Source organism: Microcebus murinus, chromosome 10 (assembly GCF_040939455.1).
Source record: "Microcebus murinus isolate Inina chromosome 10, M.murinus_Inina_mat1.0, whole genome shotgun sequence".
NCBI lineage: Eukaryota > Metazoa > Chordata > Mammalia > Primates > Cheirogaleidae > Microcebus > Microcebus murinus.
In genome coordinates this window covers 431,131-451,380 of record NC_134113.1, presented here as the reverse complement: position 1 = coordinate 451,380, position 20,250 = coordinate 431,131, and the positions used below count along the sequence as shown (strand labels likewise).

General features: G+C 62.4%; 2 protein-coding genes across 3 annotated transcripts in view; both read right to left on the bottom strand.

The window, feature by feature from the left end:
* The window catches only part of PLXNB2 (plexin B2), a 34,169-nt gene extending 32,205 nt beyond the window's left edge, over positions 1 to 1,964 (bottom strand). Inside the window, exon 1 of the mRNA XM_020287835.2 lies at positions 1,847 to 1,964. The gene's annotated coding sequence lies outside the window, so the exon portion shown is untranslated. The remainder of the gene's footprint in view (positions 1 to 1,846) is intronic.
* Positions 1,965 to 5,850: 3,886 nt separating this feature from the next.
* Positions 5,851 to 19,216, bottom strand: DENND6B (DENN domain containing 6B). Of its 2 annotated transcripts, none has more exons than XM_012789542.2 (20): positions 18,950 to 19,216; positions 12,500 to 12,538; positions 12,384 to 12,426; positions 11,693 to 11,805; positions 11,045 to 11,125; positions 10,392 to 10,497; positions 10,224 to 10,303; positions 10,077 to 10,139; positions 9,791 to 9,846; positions 8,257 to 8,379; positions 8,071 to 8,166; positions 7,885 to 7,979; positions 7,717 to 7,782; positions 7,321 to 7,385; positions 7,143 to 7,232; positions 7,011 to 7,064; positions 6,566 to 6,675; positions 6,375 to 6,477; positions 6,205 to 6,279; positions 5,851 to 6,133 (listed from the first exon to the last, which is right to left on the bottom strand). In XM_012789542.2, exons 1-20 carry the CDS (start codon positions 19,124 to 19,126, stop codon positions 6,011 to 6,013), a joined length of 1,758 nt encoding a protein of 585 aa, XP_012644996.2. In that variant the 5' UTR covers positions 19,127 to 19,216; the 3' UTR covers positions 5,851 to 6,010. The 2 variants fall into 2 exon arrangements, with proteins under 2 accessions (XP_012644996.2, XP_075863002.1); XM_076006887.1 differs by having other exon boundaries at positions 6,566 to 6,663.
* Positions 19,217 to 20,250: the final 1,034 nt, after the last annotated feature.

Here is a 20,250-nt window from a genome sequence, read left to right as displayed (position 1 = left end):
CCCACGCTCCCCCTCACCCCAGCCTCAGCTCTCCTCGCTCGGCAGGTGGTGTACGGGGTAGGTGACCTGCCCAAGGTGTATCCCTGAACTTGGGTCTGGAGGGTGGCCTCAGAGGCCTGGAGGCTGTGCTGTGGGGCTTCTAGGAGTACAGGGGGTCCCCTGGCTGGGTCCAGAGCTCTTCCTGTCCCGTGGACCCACTCCAGGCTGGGCAGGGCCTGCCAGGGCCAACCCAAAGGTGACACATCCCCTCCCACCCCGCCCTGCCCCCAACCGGTCTGAGCAGCCGCTGCAGGAGGTGGTGGAGCTGCCCAGACTTGCCTGTCCCTCCCTCCTGGGGCTCTCAACTCATGGCCCCGGAAGTGGATCCCTCTCCCCCTTTGGGGGGTGGCTGGATGCGGCTGGATAATCCAAAATAATTCCTTCTTGGCAGGCAGCCCGTGGGGGAGGGGGGACTCGCATTCCAAACCCTTGTTTTTCTCAGTCACTTCCCTCCTTTACTGGGGCAAGGAACCCCTGGCCAGATCTCAGGCCTCCCCCAGCTCCTCATATGGGGGGGGGGGCAGGGGGCCGCCTGCAGCTCCTTCTTCTTTGGGAGTTTCTGTGCTGATCCTACCCTGGGAGGGAGCCTCACCTCTGGCAGGGGAGGGAGAGCTCCTCCCCCCCACGGTCCAGCTCTCCGGTTGCTCCTTCCTGCCAGGGCAACATCTGGGCTGGGGTCAGGCCGGGAGCCCCCACTCCGGGCAGCTGCACTCTCCTGCCTGATGCCAAGGAGGCTGGGTTTTAAAGCCACACAGACTTGCTGTGCTTCAAGGCACAGGACCCGAAGTTAGACACTCGAGAGGGAGCTCCTTGGGCAGGTGAGGGCCCAGAGAGCTCTCCAGGCCCCAGGAGGTTGGACTGGGTTTGGGGCCCAGCCTCACACACCCCCAGTCCTGATCTCTGCCACGGGCCATGGTGGGCACAGGCCTTTCTTCCTTTTTCAAGGAGCTGGAAAGAGCAGTCTAGTGACGTGGAGGGAAGCTCCAGGGCTCTGGAGCTGAGACCCCCAGATAGGGGAGGCAGGACCCCCAAATTCCACCAAGTAGCCTGGCCACAGAGTGCCAGGAGAGCACAGCTACTTGCAGGAGGAGGCCCGCCAGCAGGTGAGAGGCAAGGCCCAAGCACCAATCACCTCCCCACCCCTCGCCCCTCAGTTGTAAGACTTCCTGGGTCTCGGGGTGTCCACCCAGGTAACCCACCAATGACCCATGCCTGGGATTGCAGAGACCCTACCGAGGGGCAGGCCCAGGGCATGAGGTTTCGCCACGTCCTGGGTGCTGGTCTCCACCTCCCCGAACACTGCCCCAGGGGACCTGGGGACTGCCAAGGCCTGACAGCGTCCAGCCCCCTGGGGAAAGCCCGGGCCAGGCCAGCCGGCGTCTGTGCTGGCTCAGCCTGGGGCTGGTGGCCCCGAGCTCTTGCACTTGAGGGACGATGTCCCTTTGATGCGCGGGTCTCGGGGGGCTTAAGAGGTGGGGAACTTGGGCGGAGAGGGTGGGTCCGGAACCAGGAGGGATCCCACGCGACTCCAGCGGGACGCGGGGCCCCAGCCCGGCCGGGCCATCTCCCTGGCCGCGCGCCGCAGGCCTCGCCGGGCCCGGAGGAGCGTGGGGCTGCAGCGGCCCGGCCCGGCCCACCCGGACGCGCAGGCAGACGGCGGCCCAGGCCCGCGGAGCCCTCCTGGCGGCAGCCGCCGCAGGTCCCCAAGGTCCCCAAGCCCGGGCGCGGCGGCCGGGGCGGGGCGGCGCCGACGGCGAAGCCCCCACCGGCGCGACGCCCCCGCAGGCCCCGTCCCCGAGCTCCGTACCTGCGAGTCCGCCGCCGAGGCTCGATGGCGCCGGGCCGCGCTCGGCGCTGGGCTCCGGCCCGCGCTGCTGCCATGGAGACCGGCCTTTGTGTGGCCAAGGAGGGGCCGGAGCGCGCGGGAGCTGCCGGCCCCGCCCCCGACAGGGGAGAGGGGGAGCGGAGGGCGGGGAGGACGCGGGAGGGGAGGGCCGGGGCTCCCCGCGCCCCCAACCTCCCCAGGCCCAGCGGCCGCCTGCGCGCGCCGCGTCGCCGGTAGTTTCGGCTCCGGTTCAGACCCGGGTTCCCGCCAGGCAGCGTCCTGCCCACCCCGCCGCTGTCCCGGAGCCGCTGCGCCCACAGATGCCCCTCGGCTTGGGCACCACCCCAGGAGCGCCCGGGCGGGAGGGGGCTCGGAGCTCCCGCAGGCCGCAGGACGGTCCTCCAGGGTCCCCGGGTTCTCTCCGGGATGCGTGGGGCACCGGAGCCTCACCGCCAGGCTACGGACAAGCCGGCCACACCTCTGCCATTTTTGGTGGGTGCTGGCCCTTGACCCTTTTCCACAAGTCTCAGCACCCCCAACCTCCTGGAGAAAGAGGGCACCTGGCAACACCCTCAGGACACATCCGTGGTCTCCAGTAAGTCTGGGGCCTCCTGGACCCTCAGCAGCACCTCTGAGGAACCACCACCCCTGGGGTTCCAGTTCCTGGGCTTGAGCTGGCCCCACTTCTGGCCTCCCAGCCCCCATGCCCTGGTTCTGAGGGAGGACTTGGGGCTGTACCCCAAACCCTTGCCCTCACCCACACGCAGGGACAGTCCCTCCCTGGGGACCTGCCTTCCCACCCAGACTTGCCCCCTCCTTGCAGATGTGTCTGCTTCCTCCTGCCCCCTGCCCTGGGGACCTGCCCCCAGTGGTCAAGGACTCCCCCAGCCAGACAGATGAACCCATTAAGGAACTGCTCAGAGTCACTCCTTGGTTCTTTCCTGAGTCTGCCTTACCCCAGCTCTAAGCAGCGGGGCCTCTTCCAGCCCCATCCTTCCCCCTTGGGCCCTGAACCACAACACCCCACCCCATGCAGACCAGGGTCTGACAGGGTTGCCAGAAACAGAGTCTCACTATGTTGTCCAGGCTAAAGTGCCGTGGTGTCAGCCTAGCTCACAGCAACCTCAAACTCCTGGGCTCAAGTGATCCTCCTGCCTCAGCCTCCCGAGTAGCTGGGACTACTGGTACACGCCACCAAGCCCAGCTAATTTTTTCTATATATTTTTTTTTAGTTGGCCAATTAATCTCTATTTTTTATAGAGATGGCGTCTCACTCTTGCTTAGGCTGCTTTTGAACTCCCTACCTTGAGCGATCTGCCCATCTCAGCCTCCCAGAGTGCTAGGATTACAGGCGTGAACCACCGCGCCCAGCCTGGGTTGCCAGCTTTTATCAAAAAAGGAAGTGAAAAGACAAGTGTTGTGTCACAAAAAGGCAATTTAATAAACCAAAAGATGTGGGAAGGCCACTACTCCAGACTAAAAGGGAACCTTTAAAAATAGAAGGCAGGAAGCTGGAGGAAGAGCTATCCACCCCAGACGTCCTCAGCCCAAGCCCCTCCCTGGCCCCATCCCAGGCCTGCCCACAGCCCTCTCCAGCCTCCCAGGGCTGTGACCCCCACACACACCCTGCAGCCGCCCTTGCTCCCTCTTCACTGCCTGCCCCTGGCCTGGGTGTGTGTAGGGCGGTAAGGCCATGACCCAGCCCAGGACACGGGACAGAGGCTCCACTGCTCAGAGCTGACCTGACCCTGGGTAGGCAAGGGGGCCGTCTGGGGGACAGGATGGAGCCAGCAGGTCCCTATCCACCCACTCTGCTGCTTCTGCACTGGCCGCCAGGCCCTCGGTAAGAGGCTCCCTGTGGCTTCTACCCCTCAGCCCTGGATGCTGCCCCAGGCAGAGCTGCCCACCCCGCCAGTGTCCTCCCGCCCCACCCCGCCCCGCCCCCAGCGGCCTGGAGGACGAGCCACTGTGGGGATGTCCCACCTGTGCAGGTTTTAGCCAAGGGTCCTGACTGAGGGTAGCCAGGGGCAGGACCTCTGCCATCCCCTCAGCCCCAGCTGTGTCGGCCAGTGTTTCAGGGGCCACACCCCAAAATGGAGGCATCTCTGCAGACACCCCCTAGAGACCCTCCCCTGGACACGGAAGCCGGCCCCTCCGTGCCAATCAGGCACAGGCCATCTGGGGCTGCATTTGGGCTCCATTCTCACCCAGGCTCTCCGGCCTGGCCCTTTTTTTTTTGAGACAAGAATCTCCCTCTGTTGCCCAGGCTAGAGTGCTGTGGCATCAGACTAGCTCACAGCAACCTCAAACTCCTGGGCTCACTCGATCCTCCTGCCTCAGCCTCCCAAGTAGCTGGGACTGCAGGCATGCGCCACCATGCCCGGCTAATTTTTTCTATCTATTTTTAGTTGGCCAATTAATTTATTTCTATTTTTAGTAGAGACGGGGTCTCGCTCTTGCTCAGGCTGGTTTCAAACTCCTGAGCTTGAGCGATCCTCCCGCCTCGGCCTCCCAGAGCACTAGGATTACAGCACCTGGCCAGGCCTGGCCCTTTCGAGGAACAGGTTTGCCCCTTCCCTCTGCCTGTTCTCCGTCTGCCAGCGCTTGTGTCCTGGACCCTGCACCGGACTGTCTGGGCCCAGCTGCCCCCTCCACCACCCTGTCCTGTGCCTGTGATGGGGACGTGGCAGGCTGCCCTAAACCGTGGTCAGGATGGACAAGGCCACATGTACAAAGTCCTGAGAACAGTGCCGGGCACAGAGACACCCGGCACGTGGACACCTGGCTTGTGTCCGGTACCCAGCCAAGCCCAGTGTGGAAAGTGGTCAGCGATGCCTCGATTCACCCCTGCTCACGAGAGGACGTGGTCTAGGGAGTCCCAGTGAGGACCCACAAGCCCGTGGCAGCTGCAGGATCGCCCTGAATGAGGGTTGCGCCCCCGGAACTGGATGGGGCTTCGGCAGGAGAGGAAAGCCCTCCCCCGGCCCTGTGTGTGCTGCACCGGGACCCCGGCTCAGGGCGGTGGACAGCGCCTCACCCAGGCCTTGTGGGGCACAGGCCTGGTCTCCACGGACGGGCCTCCCTGCAGCTACCCCGTCAGGCATCCACACGGGGCCCGCTCTTTCAGATGAGGAGTCTGAGGGTCTGAGTGGCCAGGATACTTACCCACGGGCACACAGTGGGGTGACACTGAGCTGGGGCTTGGCTGCAGCTCTGGGTCCACACCCGGATGTCCACCCTCCCCTGGGCCCTGACGGTGCTGCCACCATGTGCTGAGCGGTGACAGGGCTCTACCTTGCTGGGCCCAGTGCTTGGAGGGGTCATACAAGGGGGACAGTATGACCCAGAGGTGGCACCTGGTAGGGACCCTCATCTCTCACCAAGGAGCTCAGCTGCACCTTGAGGCTACAGAACCATGGAGGCTCCCGCTGGGGAGGTAGGGTCAGGCTGCACGTGGGGGGTTTCTACACAAGGGGATGACGAGAGCACCTGTCGTGTCCAGGCTGGTGCCAGGTGGGGTCTTTCGGGAGCAGGAACCAGGACAAGGCTGTGGACCCTCTGAGGGCCGGGCCGAGCCTGCTCTCCCAGCAGGGGCACTGGGCCCCACACTGCCGCTGCCCACCACACCCCCAAACCACAGCCCTGGGCAGGTGGGGCCCAGCAGGGCGCCGGGGCGCTGGGCAGAGCTCCCTGCTGCAGAGCAGCCTCCCCCCACGCCAGCGGCTGTGGGCAAGACGGCGGGTGGGCTGTGAGGAGGGGCCCCCTCAGCTGCCTCCCTGTCCTGGGCCGGGCAGCCCGCTGGGGCTGAAGGACACATCAAACGAGACGTGTGGGGCTGGGGCAGATGGACGCCGGGAGGTGGGTGCGCAGCAGGGCTCGTGCCCACCCCGCCCCCTGGCCTGCGGCCTGTGGAGGGCAGGTGGGACCAGGAGGAGGGGAGGCTCTGCCAGCCCATAATCCCCCAGTAGTTAGGGACCAGGCTGCGGTTCCAAATGTCACGTTTACTGCTGGGACAATGGCGCTGCGGGGAGGGGAGCCCCGAGCCTGGGCGGGGGGCCAAGGCCTGGGGGCTCATGCTTGGCCGGGGGCCACCGCTGCCGCCGGGGAGTGGGAGGCCCGGCCAGACCTCGGCACCCTGGCCCCGTCCTAGGGCGGGCACAGGACGGCCTGCAGGTCCTTGGGCAGGGAGCGGATGACCGTCTCGATGTACAGCTGCGCCCGCTGCAGCGTCGCCTCCTTGACGGGCAGCTGGTGGGCCTGCGCCCGCGCCTGCAGGGACAGCGCGGTCAGGGGCAGCCTCGGTCGGGCCCGTGCCCGCTTGCCGCTGGGAGGCGCCTCACCAGCTTCTCCCGCAGTTTCAGGACCAGGTCCACGACCTCCACCTCAGACTTGTCCTTCATCCAGCTCTCGATGTTCTGCCAGGGACAAGGGCGGGTCCTCGGTCCCCGACCCGGTCCCCCACCCCTGCCCGGGGCCCCGGGCTCCGTCCTCCACTCCCAGCCTCCCTCACCGCCTCACAAATGGCCTCCAGGTGCAGCGCCTCCAGCTTCTGGGCCATCTCCCTGTGCCGCTGCCGGTACCAGCCGTCAAAATGCGGGGACTTGAAAAACCTCCTGTGGGGGTTGAGAGGCCAGGGCTGTAGGGCCGACCCCACGGGCTGAGGGAGGGGGCACGGGCAGCGATCACCCTCGGCCCACCCACCTGTAGAGGCCCAGCCAGTCTCCTTTGAGGATGCAGGTGAGCTGGGGCCCTGCGTGCTCCAGGCTGCGCAGGAAGTCGTCCTGGCTGAAGGGGCGGATCTGCGGGGGGGTCTGAGACGGGCCAGGTGAGCGGGCCCTTGGGCCCACGGCCTCCAGACCCTACAGACACTTCCCAGACATGCTCCTCCCACCTCTGAAGACCCTGGCCCCCACCCCGCCTGGGACGGATCCCGGGACGGCCCTTGTCAGGGAGGAGGCCCCGAGCCCCGCTGGGGATCCTGCCATCCCTCTCCCCCGGCCCCCACCCCACGCATGGTGACCGGGGTGCATGGCGGCTGCGAGCCCTGGTGACAGCTCGAGCACACCTGCAGCCTCCTGCCCCCGACCCTCCCTCCTCTGGGGTGGGGACGCAAATCCACCCTCCCGGGGCCCACCTGGACCCCCACCTTCCAGGGCGAGATGCTCTTCTGCAGGGGCATGAGGCTGGCCATGTAGTGCTCCTGGGGTGGGCAGTGCAGTGAGCCTGGGGCCACAGCCCCCGCCGCCGCCCTCCCGCCCTCCTGCTGCCCGGGCCTCACCAGGGGGATGATGAAGCTCTGCGTGAGCTCCAGCAGGTGCCGCCGCAGCAGGGCGCTCTGCACATCCGAAGGCCGCTTCCTCTGCACGCCCTGCGGGAGGGGGGCAGCTGAGCCCCAGGCAGCCCTCACGCCACCCCAGCACCCTGTGCCTCCCCAGCCCATCCCCACCAGCCTGCACCTTGAGTAGCCGTTTGAGCAGCGCCTTGTCCCGGTGGAGGTGGGCTGTGTAGCAGGTGTAGAGGCCTGGCGGGAGGGCGAGCTGGCACCCTATCCTTGGGGGGCTGAGCTCCCGCACCCCACGGCCCCACGGAAGGGTGAGGGGAGGGCATTGCATCTGCCTGCAGCCTGTTTCCCAGCACCTGCACGCCTCACCCACCCCGGCCCCAGACACAGAGAGTCCCACAGAAGAAGAGAAGGGAGTGTTCCCCGGCCCAGGGACTGTGAACTCTGCTGCCTGAGCCCTGGAAGAAGAGGAGGGGTTCTCGGGAGGCCTGACCGTCCCGCCCAGGAGACCTGCCAGTGGAGACAGCCCCCTCCACGGCACAGGGGGCTCCAGCCCACGGGGAGTGCAGACCTGGCTTGGTGTCGAGGGTCTTCAACCGTGAGGGCTTTTTCAGCTTGACCTGCTTAGGAAGGTCCCCTGCGAGATGTGCCCGGGGGCCGGGCCTCAGGCCTGCGGCTCTGGCCACTCCCACAGGCTCAGCCCTCCCAGACCCCCACCACACCTGCCCCAGACCCTCACCTGACATCCTGGGCTCCCCGACCCGGAGGATGTGGGGCCAGTGCTGGAGTGTTTTGATAAAGAAAGGGTTTGTGACTCCCAGGACCACATTTGGTCTAGACGGAGAGAGAAGAGAAGAGGCAGAGACAGGCCCGGGGAGGCGGGGCGGGGGCGGGCTCGGGGGTGGCGGGGAGGACACACACTTACGGGGCCTGGGCGCGAGTCGTGAACTCCTTGAACTCGGCGTCGTGGATGGTGAAGTACGGGCGGAAGTCGCAGCAGAACTTGAGGGGCTGCAGGCAGCTGCAGGGTGGGCGGCAGGGCGCAGGTGAGGGGCGGCTGGGCACACGGGACGGCCCGGTGCCCCCGCCTGGGACTCCAGCAAGGCGGTACCTGGTCAGGGCCAGCACCATCTCCGAGGACACGTCGGGCGAGGGGGCCAAGACCACCAGGGGCTCCCCGAGGAGCATGAGCTCCCACAAGGTCTGCACGTGGGCCAGCACAGGCCGGAAGCACCTGTCGCCAGGCAGGGCAGTTGGGGGTCAGGAGGGTGCGGAGGGGAGCCTGCGTGTGTGTGTGTGTGTGTGTGGCCCCGCACCCCTGCCCAGGCCCCCAGCTCAGCCCTCTCAGCACCGTCCGTGCTGGGACCCGGCTCTGGTGAACACGGGGCACCGGCCCAGGGGAAGACGGTGCCGAGGACATTTGAAGACACGAGTATATGTCAGGCCACTGTGGCCACCATGATAGTCCATCTGTGCTGGGCTTGGCCCTGGGAACGGGGGACTCAACCTGGACCCTGCCTGGGAGGGGCTGGCAGTCCTGCATGGCCCTGACGCCCAGGTAGGGGCCGCTGACCCCGATGGGGCACCACACCCAGACGCCTGCTGTCACGCTGGGCCCAGCTCAGAGCAGGACCGTCTCAAAGCCCAGGCTCCCGCACAGACTCAGGCAGGGAGGCAGAGAGGGTAGCCTGAGGCTCGGATGTCTCCCTCTCCCTGCCACCTGCCTTCCAGAACCTGCCCACCGTCCCCGTTTCCTCTGAGTGCAGACACTTGGGCTTGGTTTCCTTGTCTGCACAATTCTCCCTGCAGGATTGTCCCACGGGCTCCTCACCAGTGGTCCCTCCAGGGAGTCCCACCCTGCAATGGCCACGCACACACACGCACAAGACACACACATGCACACACACCCCACCCACCTGCATCCCCCACATGCATACACACAACACACACCCCACATACATGCAGTCCCACATATGCATACATACCACACACATGTGCATACACATCACACACCACACATGCACACACAAGACACACACAAGGCACACATGCACACACACCACCCACCTGAACCCCCACATGCATACACACAACACACACCCTACATACATGCACAGATCCCACATATGCATACATACCACACACATGCACATACATATCACACCACACTGCACACACACAACACACACATGCATATACACCCACCTGCACCCCCCACATGCATACACACAACAAACACATACTACATACATACACACACCCCACACACATACATGCCACACATGCACACACATGCACATATAAGACACATATATGCATACCCCCACCCACCTGGATCCCCTACGTGCATACACACAACACACATCCCACATGCATGCACACACCCCACACATGCAAACATACCACACACATGCACATATACATCACATACCACACAAACCACATAACACACCATACATGCACACACATAACACACACAATATACCACACACTACACACATGTGCATACACCCCACACAAATACACACACCACACACGTACATACGCACACATGCACACATGTGCACATCCACACATATATACATGCACACACAAACACATGGTGGACTCCCCCACAGTGGCGGGTGGCACCCTACAGGGCTCACCTGAACAGGTCCAGCTCGTGGAGGCTGGTGAGGACCACGGGGGCTGGCAGCAGGTTCTGAGGGAGGGAGGGGTCAGGCCCAAGCAGCACCTCTCAACCGCCCAGGGAGAGCCCGTGGCGCCCGCCCTGCACGCCTCCCCCACAGCACTGGGCAGGATGGAGAACCCCCAGCCCTGCACCGAGACAGGTCTGGCTACCCTGCAGTGTGGGCCAGCAAGGCAGGCGAGGTGCCGCCCGGCCCGGGAGGGGGTCAGGTGGAGCCCACCCGTCTCCGCCTCGGCTCACACCTCCTGGTCGCGATGCTGTGGAGGACTGGACTCGGGCTTGTCCACCCTGGACGGGATGCGCACCTGAGGAGGGAGGGGGCAGCTGCCAGAGCGAGAGGCTGTCTGGGTGCACCTGCAGCTCCCGCTCCCCCGCCGACTGGCCCTCACCTGGATGACAACTCCCATGACGGGCAGGTTCAGGGTCTGCCCAGGCACAGGGGCCGGCCACTGGTCAATCTCACTGCAAACTGTGGACACAGGTGGCCGGTGTCAGGACACTCCCCAGGGAGACGCTGCCTGCCAAGCCCAGCAGGGCCGTGCCCGACAGCCACTCACCTGCTTCCAGGCAGGGCGCCAGCTTGTCAAAGTACTCGGGGGCGATCAGGCTCAGCAGTGCCTGGAACAGCCGGACAAAGGGCAGACGGGACACCAGCACCAAAGACTGCGGGGACACAGGGCCGGTCAGAGGGCGCCTGGCTCAGGGACCCCTGAAGCCAAGCTGACACCCCAGCAACCCCACAAGACAGACAGCCGCCCCAGGAACAGCCCAACTCAGACCCCAGATTTACTAGACAGAAGAAAACCCAACGCCTGACTCACGGGGAGGGGAAAACCCCTAGATGACAGCAGGGTGGGGCTGGACCTGGGGGCCTGCAGAGGGACACATATGGTGGCCAAGATTTCTGGAATGATCGCCCCAGGGGCCAAGCAGTGCCTCAGTTCGAGGATGAAGTTGCTCTAACTCTGAAGGTGTGACCAGAGCCCGCTCCAGGCAGCGGTGAGGGCAGGAATGTCCTGGGCCAAGACAACCGCCTCGGGCCCCATGCTGGGCAGGGAAGGGGCCCAGTCCCCAGAGGGGCTGCAAGGAGAGCTGGGCACAGCGGCACCTCCCTCCAGTCCTGCAGCAGGAGGGTGGGCACTCCTAGAGGCGCAGGGCTCCCTTCCCGGCCTGCCTCCCAGCCGCACCCCCAGCGCACCCAGCAGCTCACCTTCTGGAAGTAGCCCCTCTTCATGGAGCTGTCCTTCACCTGCCTGAAGTACACGTAGCCAAAGTAGTGTGCAGGCTCCCTCTGGAAGCACAGAGCACAGAGCTAGCCAGGCCCTGCCCCCCAGACCACCCTGCTAGCCCCAGGGGCAGGGCCGGGGATGCTGAGGAGCGCCGCCTTGAGAACCCGCAGCTCCGAGGTCCCTGCACCGTGGGGCCTGCCCTCTGGCCACCAGGGTGGAGGTGTCCCTGGGTCAGGTCCTTGGCCCAGAGGGTGGACCACACCGCTGCAGGGAACACCCTGCGGACACGGAAGGAACCAGCCCACACGGCGGAGCCCACACGCGGAGAGGGGCTCAGGGAAGGCCCACACTCGGCCCAGCCTCGGATGCCAGGTGCAAACGGAAAGCTCCAGGGGGGGCCCAGTGCGCCCCCAGAGGAGCTGCCCACCCCTGGTGAGGACGGTGCCTGGACCTGCAGGGCAGGTGGGGCCGCAGCACTCGGTGACTGCGCAGGGTGGGTGGGCCTGGCCAGCGCCTCCCCTGCCACTCAGCCCCAGGCCTTTGCAGGGGCTTCTCGCTCTGACCCTGTCCCGGCGGGGCCCCCCGGGAGCGGGGCAGGGGCAGGCGAGAGGCAGCCCGTGCTCACCTACCTGCAGCGCCACGGGGGCCCTGCTGTTGTACTGCCGGTCCTCGGCGTGCCAGGGGCTCCTCTGCCCTCCACACTGGCGCATGCGGAAGCTGAACTGCGTGTCCCCAAGGCAGCCTGAGAAGGGGCAGCCCCGGCACGTGTGTCAGGGCTGGGAGCCGCCCTGCAGGCACTGGAGTTGGGGTCCCGGGGCAAGGGCCCCCGCGGGGCTGGCATCCGCTGGTGGAAATCCCCAGAGGGGAAGGACACCCCAGGGCTGGGGTGTCCCTCAGTGGGCTCCTGCCCTGACGCCCGCACTCCCCACCTAGTGGTCTTGGAGTGAGCACAGCACACAGAGACACACCTGGAGCCTGGCTCAACCTGCCCGAGACAGAAAACGGGCGCTAACGGGCCGTGCAGACACCTGTGCCCTGGGGATGGGGGCGGGAGGATGGCCCCGCTCCTGGTGGCCGCTGTGGTGCGGTTGTGGGGAGACACTGGCCTCTGCTGGCCCCTCTGTCCAGAACCACCTCTGTCCACAGGAATCTGAGGGGCACGGCTGCCCTGCGGCAGCACGGAGGTCTGGGTCCCCCCCTGGGCGGGGACGGGGCGGGCACCACCCACCCCTGCATCAGGTGGCTGCGACGCCCCCGGCCAGGCCGCAGGGGCCCCCAGCGTAGCCAGTGTCCACCCCGGGGAGGGTGGGGGCAGCCTACCTGAGTGCGAGTCAGGAAAGGACAGGTAGCAGATACTGCTTTTCTGAAACACACAAAACCCGGTGAGGGCTGTGCCCTCCTGGCTGACGTCCGCTCCCAGGAGGGCCGGGACCCACCTCCTTGTCTGTGAGCCGGAAGCCGCTCGGGTACACCAGCTGCGGAGGAAGACAGGGCACCGGCTGGGGCGGCAGCACCGCGGGCTCACGCCGGCTGGGCTGCGCCGTGGGGGGCGCAGTGTCTGTCGGGCTGCGGGTACCGTGTTTCCACAAGAATAAGATGGGGTCTTATATTTTATTTTTCCTCAAGAAGACACCCTAGGGCTTATTTTCAGGGGCTGTGTTATTTTTTTTAAGTACGGTACAACAATCTACATTTATCCAAATAGAATTAAGTCGTCTTCTGGAACGTCATCATAACTCTCCAAACCCCAAATTACATGAGAATCTTTTTTTTTTTTTTTTTTTGAGACAGAGTCTCGCTCTGTTGCCTAGGCTAGAGTGAGTGCCGTGGAGTCAGCCTAGCTCACAGCAACCTCAAACTCCCGGGCTCAAGCAATCCTTCTGCCTCAGCCTCCCGAGTAGCTGGGACTACAGGCATGCGCCACCATGCCCGGCTGATTTTTTCTATATATATTAATTGGCCAATTAATTTCTTTCTATTTATAGTAGAGACAGGGTCTCGCTCTTGCTCAGGCTGGTTTCGAACTCCTGACCTGGAGCAATCCACCCGCCTCAGCCTCCCAGAGAGCTAGGATTACAGGCGTGAGCCACCACCCGGCCAAATCTATTTCCTTTATAACCATTGGCCCCAATCTCTCATGTGGAGCCATAGAGCTCTCACGGGGCAGGTGAGAAGGGTTGCTCATCTTCTTGACCGCTCCGTGACGGAATAAATGCATGGGTTGTGCAGATCCGCTGTGTAGCCTCACCCGTCACTAGATCTTATTTTCTGGGTAGGGCTTGTATTGTGCACATGCTCAGAAATCCTGCCAGGGCTTATTTTATGGGTAGGTCTTATTTTCGGGGAAACACGTATGTGCCCACAGAGACTGGCTGGCCCCTGGCCCCTCCCACCGCACACACGCCATGGGATCCCTAAGCGCTCAGCCAGCCAGAGGCTTCTCTGCTCCCTCCTCCCTCCCAGGACCCTCCCAGCACAGCCAGCACCCTTGGGTGGGCTCCCGACTCCTTCCTTATACCCCTCGTCCTCAGGGCTGCCCGGCTGAGCCTCCCTCTTGCCCAGGCGGTACTTGGGCCTCCCTGTGCCCCCAGCCCCGATGCTGTCCCCCACGGCGTCAGCAGGGGTTTGGGAGCCCCCTGACAGCCTCTCACCTCGAGTGGTCACAGGGCCAGAGGGTCTCGGGCCATGCCACTCTCCCTGGCCTCCTCGCCTGGCCACGGTTCCCCGTGATGGCAGCTTCCTGGGGGGCATCCCCACCCCTTGCCCTGCTCAGCCGCCCTCAACCGCCGCCAGGGCCTGTGCCCCGGCTGCAACGTGGTGAATGACCAGCCGGACCAGCCCGCACCCCCTGGGAGTGGACGGCCAGTGAAAGCGCAGGCCCTAAGCGACGGGCTCCGACCGGTCTGGAAGACAAGCTGTGCTCTGGAGGAAGCAGCAGGCCGGGCGGGCACGGCTGGGAGCCCAGCCCAGCGCATCCTCGCACAGGCCCGTGGCCAGAACAGATTTCCCGCCGGGTGCTGTTAAAAGGGCAGGGAGCCCCCAGCGCCCCCATTCCCGGTGGGCTCCTGCGGAGTCTCCGGGCTCTGCCTGGAGCCTGCTGGGGGCCCCTGTGCACAGCACCCCCTCTTACTCCGCCGTACTTCTGTGCTGAGGAGGTGGGTCTGGCTGAGGTTTCTGAGCTGTACCCCAGCTGCACACACCCCGCCCTGCTGAAGCGGCACTGCTTGTGTGCACGTCTGGTCTGGGCTTTGTCTCTCCCGCTGCATGCTAAGGAGGCAGAGACCCTGTCCTGTGCCTTCTGCCTCCCAGCACCTGGCAGGTAACAGACCCGCCCCAAACACAGTATTTGTGGACTGTGTGAAGACATGTCTAGGAGCTCCACCAGGATGAGCAGGTGAGGCTGGAAACCTTTTTTTTTTTTTTTTTTTTGAGACAGAAAATAATAAAAAATTGCCTCTGTTGCTGGGGCTAGAGTGAGTGCCATGGAGTCAGCCTAGCTCACAGCAACCTCAAACTCCTGGGCTCAAGCAATCCTCCTGCCTCAGCCTCCCAAGTAGCTGGGACTACAGGCAGGCGCCACCATCCCCGGCTAATTTTTTCTATATATTTTTACTTGGCCAGCTAATTTCTTTCTATTTTTAGTAGAGATGGAGTCTTGCTCTTGCTCAGGCTGGTCCTGAACTCCTGACCTTGAGTGATCCTCCCGCCTGGGCCTCCCAGAGAGCTAGGATTACAGGCGTGAGCCACCGAGCCCGGCCTAAGGCTGGAAACCTTAATGTGAGAGGGAAGCCGGTCACGGAGCTGTCAGCTGGGCACCAAGACTCGGTCAGGGAGGGCAGGGAGCCCGGGGAAGGTGGGAAGCGGGGGAGGATTTGGGGGGCTGGACCCACAGGGCTGCTGCAGGACAGCTGCTTCTGCATTGAGAGGAGGGCTGAGGACAGGCGGCAGCCGGGGCAGGGCCACAACGGGCCCTCTGCTTAAGGTCAGGGGTCTGTGCCTGGCCTGGTGGCCACAGGAGTCTGGCAGCATCTGGGCAGGCCAGCTCAGCCTCTGAGCTCCAAGCCCACGCCCGGGGGGCCCCGCTGGAACATCTCTCTGGGGAATCCACCTTCACAGGCTGGCTCATCCTGCTCGGGAAGTGGCTCTGGGGTCCAGGTCCAGCCTAGAGGCTGAGAGGGGAGCCAGAGCTCAGCTGACCAGGGTGGGCCACGCCACGGTGAGCGGCCAAATGGAGCTGACCCTCAGAACAAGGAGTCCTCCCAGGCCAGGCTGTGCCCTGCCAGGGTCCCAGGAGGCCCTGTCCAAAATTTTCCCCTGCGCCAGCCTGCACGGGTCGCTGCTCCTAGTAACCTGGCCATCCCTGAGTACACGTGGTGAACTTCTGTTTGAAGAAGGCATGTCTAGGAAGTGGTTCTCAAAGTGTGGTACGGTTACCCCGGGGGTCCTTGGGGTCAAAGCTATTCTCATGCACTGGTGCCTCCGTCACTCTCTCTCTTTTTTTTTAAGACAGAGTCTCACTTTGTTGCCCAGGCTAGAGTGAGTGCCGTGGCATCAGCCTAGCTCACAGCAACCTCAAACTCCTGGGCTCAAGCGATCCTCCTGCCTCAGCCTCCCGAGTAGCTGGGACTACAGGCATGCACCACCATGCCTGGCTAATTTTTTCTATGTATATATTAGTTGGCCAATTAATTTCTTTCTGTTTATAATAGACACGGGGTCTCGCTCTTGCTCAGGCTGGTTTCGAACTCCTGACCTCGAGTGATTCTCCCGCCTCGGCCACCACACCTGGCCCCAATTTTCTCAGTTTTTAAAAAAGTTATTTAAGGCCGGGCGCGGTGGCTCACGCCTGTAATCCTAGCACTCTGGGAGGCTGAGGCGGGAGGATCGCCTCAGCCATGGAGAGCTCTTGAGGTATTCCAGCCATAGGTCACCCCAGAGACCTCTGGGTGAGCTGAGATCGTGGAGCCAGGCCCTTTCCTCAGCGGCCCTGCCTATCCCCTCTCAAGCCGGACCACTGGCCTGGTACAGAGGCCCCAGTGCTCCCACTGCATGGGACCCCCAAAAGCCCAGTACTCAGGGGATCCTGTGAGGGCTGGGGGGTCCCGTGAAGGCTGGGGTTCCTGGGAGGGCTGGACCACTTATTCTCCATGTATCTAGCACAGAGTGTGAACTCGTGGGGTTGGGGGGAAGCCTTGTCTCTGGTTTATTTCCAGGTTTCTGTGCTTGGTCCTGGCTCTGTGGGGGCCTGGCAGTGACAGCTGCTCAATGCTTGATTTACTGGCTGGGCACCATGGCTCACACCTATAACCCCAGCACTTTGGGAGGCCAAGGCAGGAGGACCACTTGAGGCCAGGGGTTCAAGACCAGCCTAGGCAACATAGCAAGACCCTGTCTCTACAAAAAATAAGAAAAATTAACTGGATGTAGTGGCAAGGCCTGTAGTCCCAGCTACTCAGGAGGCTGAGGCAAGAGGATCACCTGACCCCAGTAGTCGGTGGCTACAGGGAGCTGCGTTTGCATCACTGCACTCCATCCTGGGCAGCAGAGTTAAGATCCTGTCACAAACAAACAAACAAACAAACAAACACCTGATTTACTGAACAAAGGACAGCTCCTAGTATTTGCTTATGTTGGCTTTTTCCTGGAGGGATTACCTGAAACGCATTCCCCTAGGTGTCTGGCTGCCTCATCCTCCAACTTATTTAGCTGAGTTCATTCCTTCCTCTGAGCCACATCCTTCCTAGCTCAAGTCTTCCTTCCATCCCAGCACCAAGCACGTCCTGGGGCTTTGCAGAGCTCAGCCAGGCTGACTTGTGCAGAAGTGAGTGCAGGGTAGGTGCTCCCTGAAAGTCTGGGGGTCCACTGAGTGATCCTGATCTTCTCTATAGCTTCCGGGGAGGGAGGACAGGCAGAGGTAACCTGATAGTGTCGCATGGTTAAACCACAGATGGATTCATTTCCAGGGTTTTACATAGAAAATGAACCAAAGGGACCCAGGTCACTGCTATGGACCATTTCAGAGGTGACCCTGGGGTACCCAATACCCCACAGCTGTGCAGCCTCAGCAAAGGCTCAGAAGTCCAAGCACACACAGCCTCTAACAGTATTTGCTTAGAATTGACTTTCTGAATGGTTAAGTTTTAGAAAATTATACATGAGAATGCCCTAAGGAAATAGAAGAATCTCTTACCTCTGTTGTGATCTTGCTTTTCTTTAAGAGACAAGGTCTCACTTTGTCACCCAATCTGGGGTACAGTGGTGTGATCATAGCTCACTGCAACCTCAAACTCTTAGGCTCACCTTGGGTGATCCCCTCACATCAGCCTTATGAGTAGCTGGGACTACAGTTAAGTGTCACTGTGGCTGGCTAAATTTTTTCTTCTTTCTTTCTTTCTTTCTTTTTTTTTTTTTACAGACAGGGTTTCCCTAGGTTGTCCAGGCTGGTTTTGAACTCCTGGCCTGGCCTCAAGCGATCCTCCTGCCTCAGCCTCCCAAAGTGCTAATTACATGATTACAAGGCATGAACCTAGCTTCCTTGTGATTTTATGGGGAACAATTTGGGCAACAGTATTGAAGTGGGCTCTGCAATCTTGGTGAAATCACTTCACCTCTTTTTGGCCCCTCCTCCCAAGTGGTGCTCTTTTCAAACGTGCACCTGCTGGGGGTGGTGAGGGCTGCACTGAGAGTCCTGGGAACAGTGCCAGCAGTCTCACTAAGAATTATACTTTTCGGTTTAGAAGACTTTAGGCTGAGTTCAGCAGGGCCTTAGAAAAAGTCTCCTAACCACAAGGACATGCTGCACTAGCTTTCCTGATGATAAATCTTCAGCCTCATCTTGGCCACTAGCTGCAGTTATGGGAAGCTCATTACCTCTCAAGAGACTCCTGACAGTGCAGCCTACCTCCCCGGCCCCTCTACCTGCAGGTCAGCTCCCTGCTCTGTGCTATGGCCTTCAGGGCACAGAGAAGGCCTCCTTGAGTCTGGCATTTTCACCCGCACTTGGAGGAAGAGTGGGTGGATGGGGTGGAGGCTTGCAGGCAGTGGGAAGACCACAGACAGCATCTTTAAGCCCAGGCCAGGCCAAGCTGGGCACAGCAAGAATGGTACAAGACGAGGGTGGAGGAACCCAGCAGGGGCCCTTGGAGTCCGGATTCGATTCTATATAAGCAAGGACGAACTGCAGGATTTTCTTTTCTTTTCTTTTCTTTTTTTTTTTTGAGACAGAGTCTCGCCTTGTTGCCCAGGCTAGAGTGAGTGCCGTGGCGTCAGCCTAGCTCACAGCAACCTCAAACTCCTGGGCTCAAGCAATCCTGCTGCCTCAGCCTCCCGAGTACAAGCTGCAGGATTTTAAGGAGAGCCACAAAGGTTGAGCTCTGGGGTGAAGTCAAGAGGAGTAACCTTGGTGATGGCGGGAAAGATGAAGGATGTGAGACCCCTGTTGCAAGGTGAGTTGTCAGCCTTGCTTGGGGTGGGATGTGGAGGGAGGGGAGGAATGGAGAGTCAAGGGACCCATGGGTCTCCAGCAGGAGCAACCGAGGGGATGAAGGTCTCTCTCGTTGATCCGGGGGGGAAAGGTGGGGTGGGGATATGACAGGTACCTATTAGGAAAATTCGAGGCTAGCCCGGTGCGCTCTGGGAGGCCCAGGCGGGAGGATCGCTTGAGGCCAGGAGTGAGCTATGATCATGACACTGCACTGTCCAGGCTGGGAGACAGAGCGAGACTCTGTCTCTAAAAAACCAGAAAAGGAAAAAGAGAAGACTCGAAAGAGTACCACTCTGCTCACGCAAAGTGCAGGCCCTGTCTCCTCCGTGCAACGTGAAGACGACACCGAGCGCAGCCTCCCTCTCCCGACGGCCCCTCGGCCGGGGCTGGCGCCGCCGCTCACCTCCAGCGCCTGGCCGAGCTCCAGGTCGAAGGTGACCACGCACACGCACTCCAGCCAGGCGGAGAAGCGCGCCCAGGCCGCCGCCGGCTCACCCGCCGCGGGGCCCGAGGCCGTCGGCCCGGCAGCGCCCAAGCCGCCGCGAGCCCGGCGAGGCCCAGCGCCTGACGGCGCGTCCATGGCGGCGGCTCCCAGCGGCCCGCCGCGTTGCCGAGGGAACGCGGGCCGGGGGCGGAGGCCGGGCGGCGCGGGGCGGGACCGCGCCTGGGAGCAGTCGAGCGCCCCGCGGGCCAGAGCGGCCGGGCGCAGCGCCGCCGAGTGCACCAGCGAGAAGGGCCCGCGAGGGCCAGAGCGGCTAGGAGCCGGCGGGGAGGACTTCCGGGGAGCCGGCGGGGAGGACTTCCGGAGGCGGAGGCACCCGGGGACTGGCAGTCTGGGACTCAAGGGGGGCCGGCCCGGGGTTCGGGGTCTTCAAGGCCGCAGGAGGCTGGGCTGGGGAAACCGAGCGGGGCTGCGAGGCTGGGCGGGTTTCCCGGCGTCGCCCCACTGGCGTTTTTTTTTTTTTTGAGGCAGAGTCTCACTTTGTTGCACAGGCTAGAGTGAGTGCCCTGGTGTCAGCCTAGCTCACAGCAACCTCAAACTCCTGGCTCAAGCAATCCTTCTGCCTCAGCCTCCCAAGTAGCTGGGACTACAGGCATGCGCCACCATGCCCGGCTAATTTTATATATATATATATATATATTAGTTGGCCAATTAATTTCTTTCTATTTATAGTAGAGACGGGGTCTCACTCTTGCTCAGGCTGGTTTCGAACTCCTGACCTCGAGCAATCCGCCCGCCTCGGCCTCCCAGAGAGCTAGGATTACAGGCGTGAGCCACCATGCCCGGCCCCCACTGGCGTTTTCATAGCCGAGTTTAGTCGTTATGGCGCCCCATTCCTGCGCCTGGGACGCGCGTGCCAGCCGCGTAGGCGCGTTCCCGAGCCTCCAGCCGGCCTGGCTGGATGAGGCTTAAACCTGCAGGTGGCAGGTGCTGCCATGAGGGGACTTTTTAGGGGCGGAGAGCGGGGACCAAGCGGGAAGGGACTTTTTGTTTTATTTAACTGTTTATTTATTTTATTTATTTATTTTTGTTGTTGAGACAGAGTCTCGCATTGTTGCCCACGCTGGAGTGAGTGCCGTGGCGTCAGCCTAGCTCACAGCAACCTCAAACTCCTGGGATCAAGCAATTCTTCCGCCTCAGTCTCCCCGAATAGCTGGGACTACAGGCATGTGCCACCATGCCCGGCTAATTTTTTTTTTCCT

What these genes read in the sequence shown, in the direction of transcription:
- DENND6B (XM_012789542.2), bottom strand. Translation starts at nt 19,126, where the DNA reads ATGGACGCGCCGTCAGGCGCTGGGCCTCGCCGGGCTCGCGGCGGCTTG. An exon ending in CTTTCCTGACTCGCACTCAG is followed by an intron (nt 11,806 to 12,383) that starts GTAGGCTGCCCC and finishes GCCCCTTCTCAG; the next exon opens with GCTGCCTTGGGGACACGCAG. An exon ending in GACCCTCGACACCAAGCCAG is followed by an intron (nt 7,386 to 7,716) that starts GTCTGCACTCCC and finishes CCCTCCCGCCAG; the next exon opens with GCCTCTACACCTGCTACACA.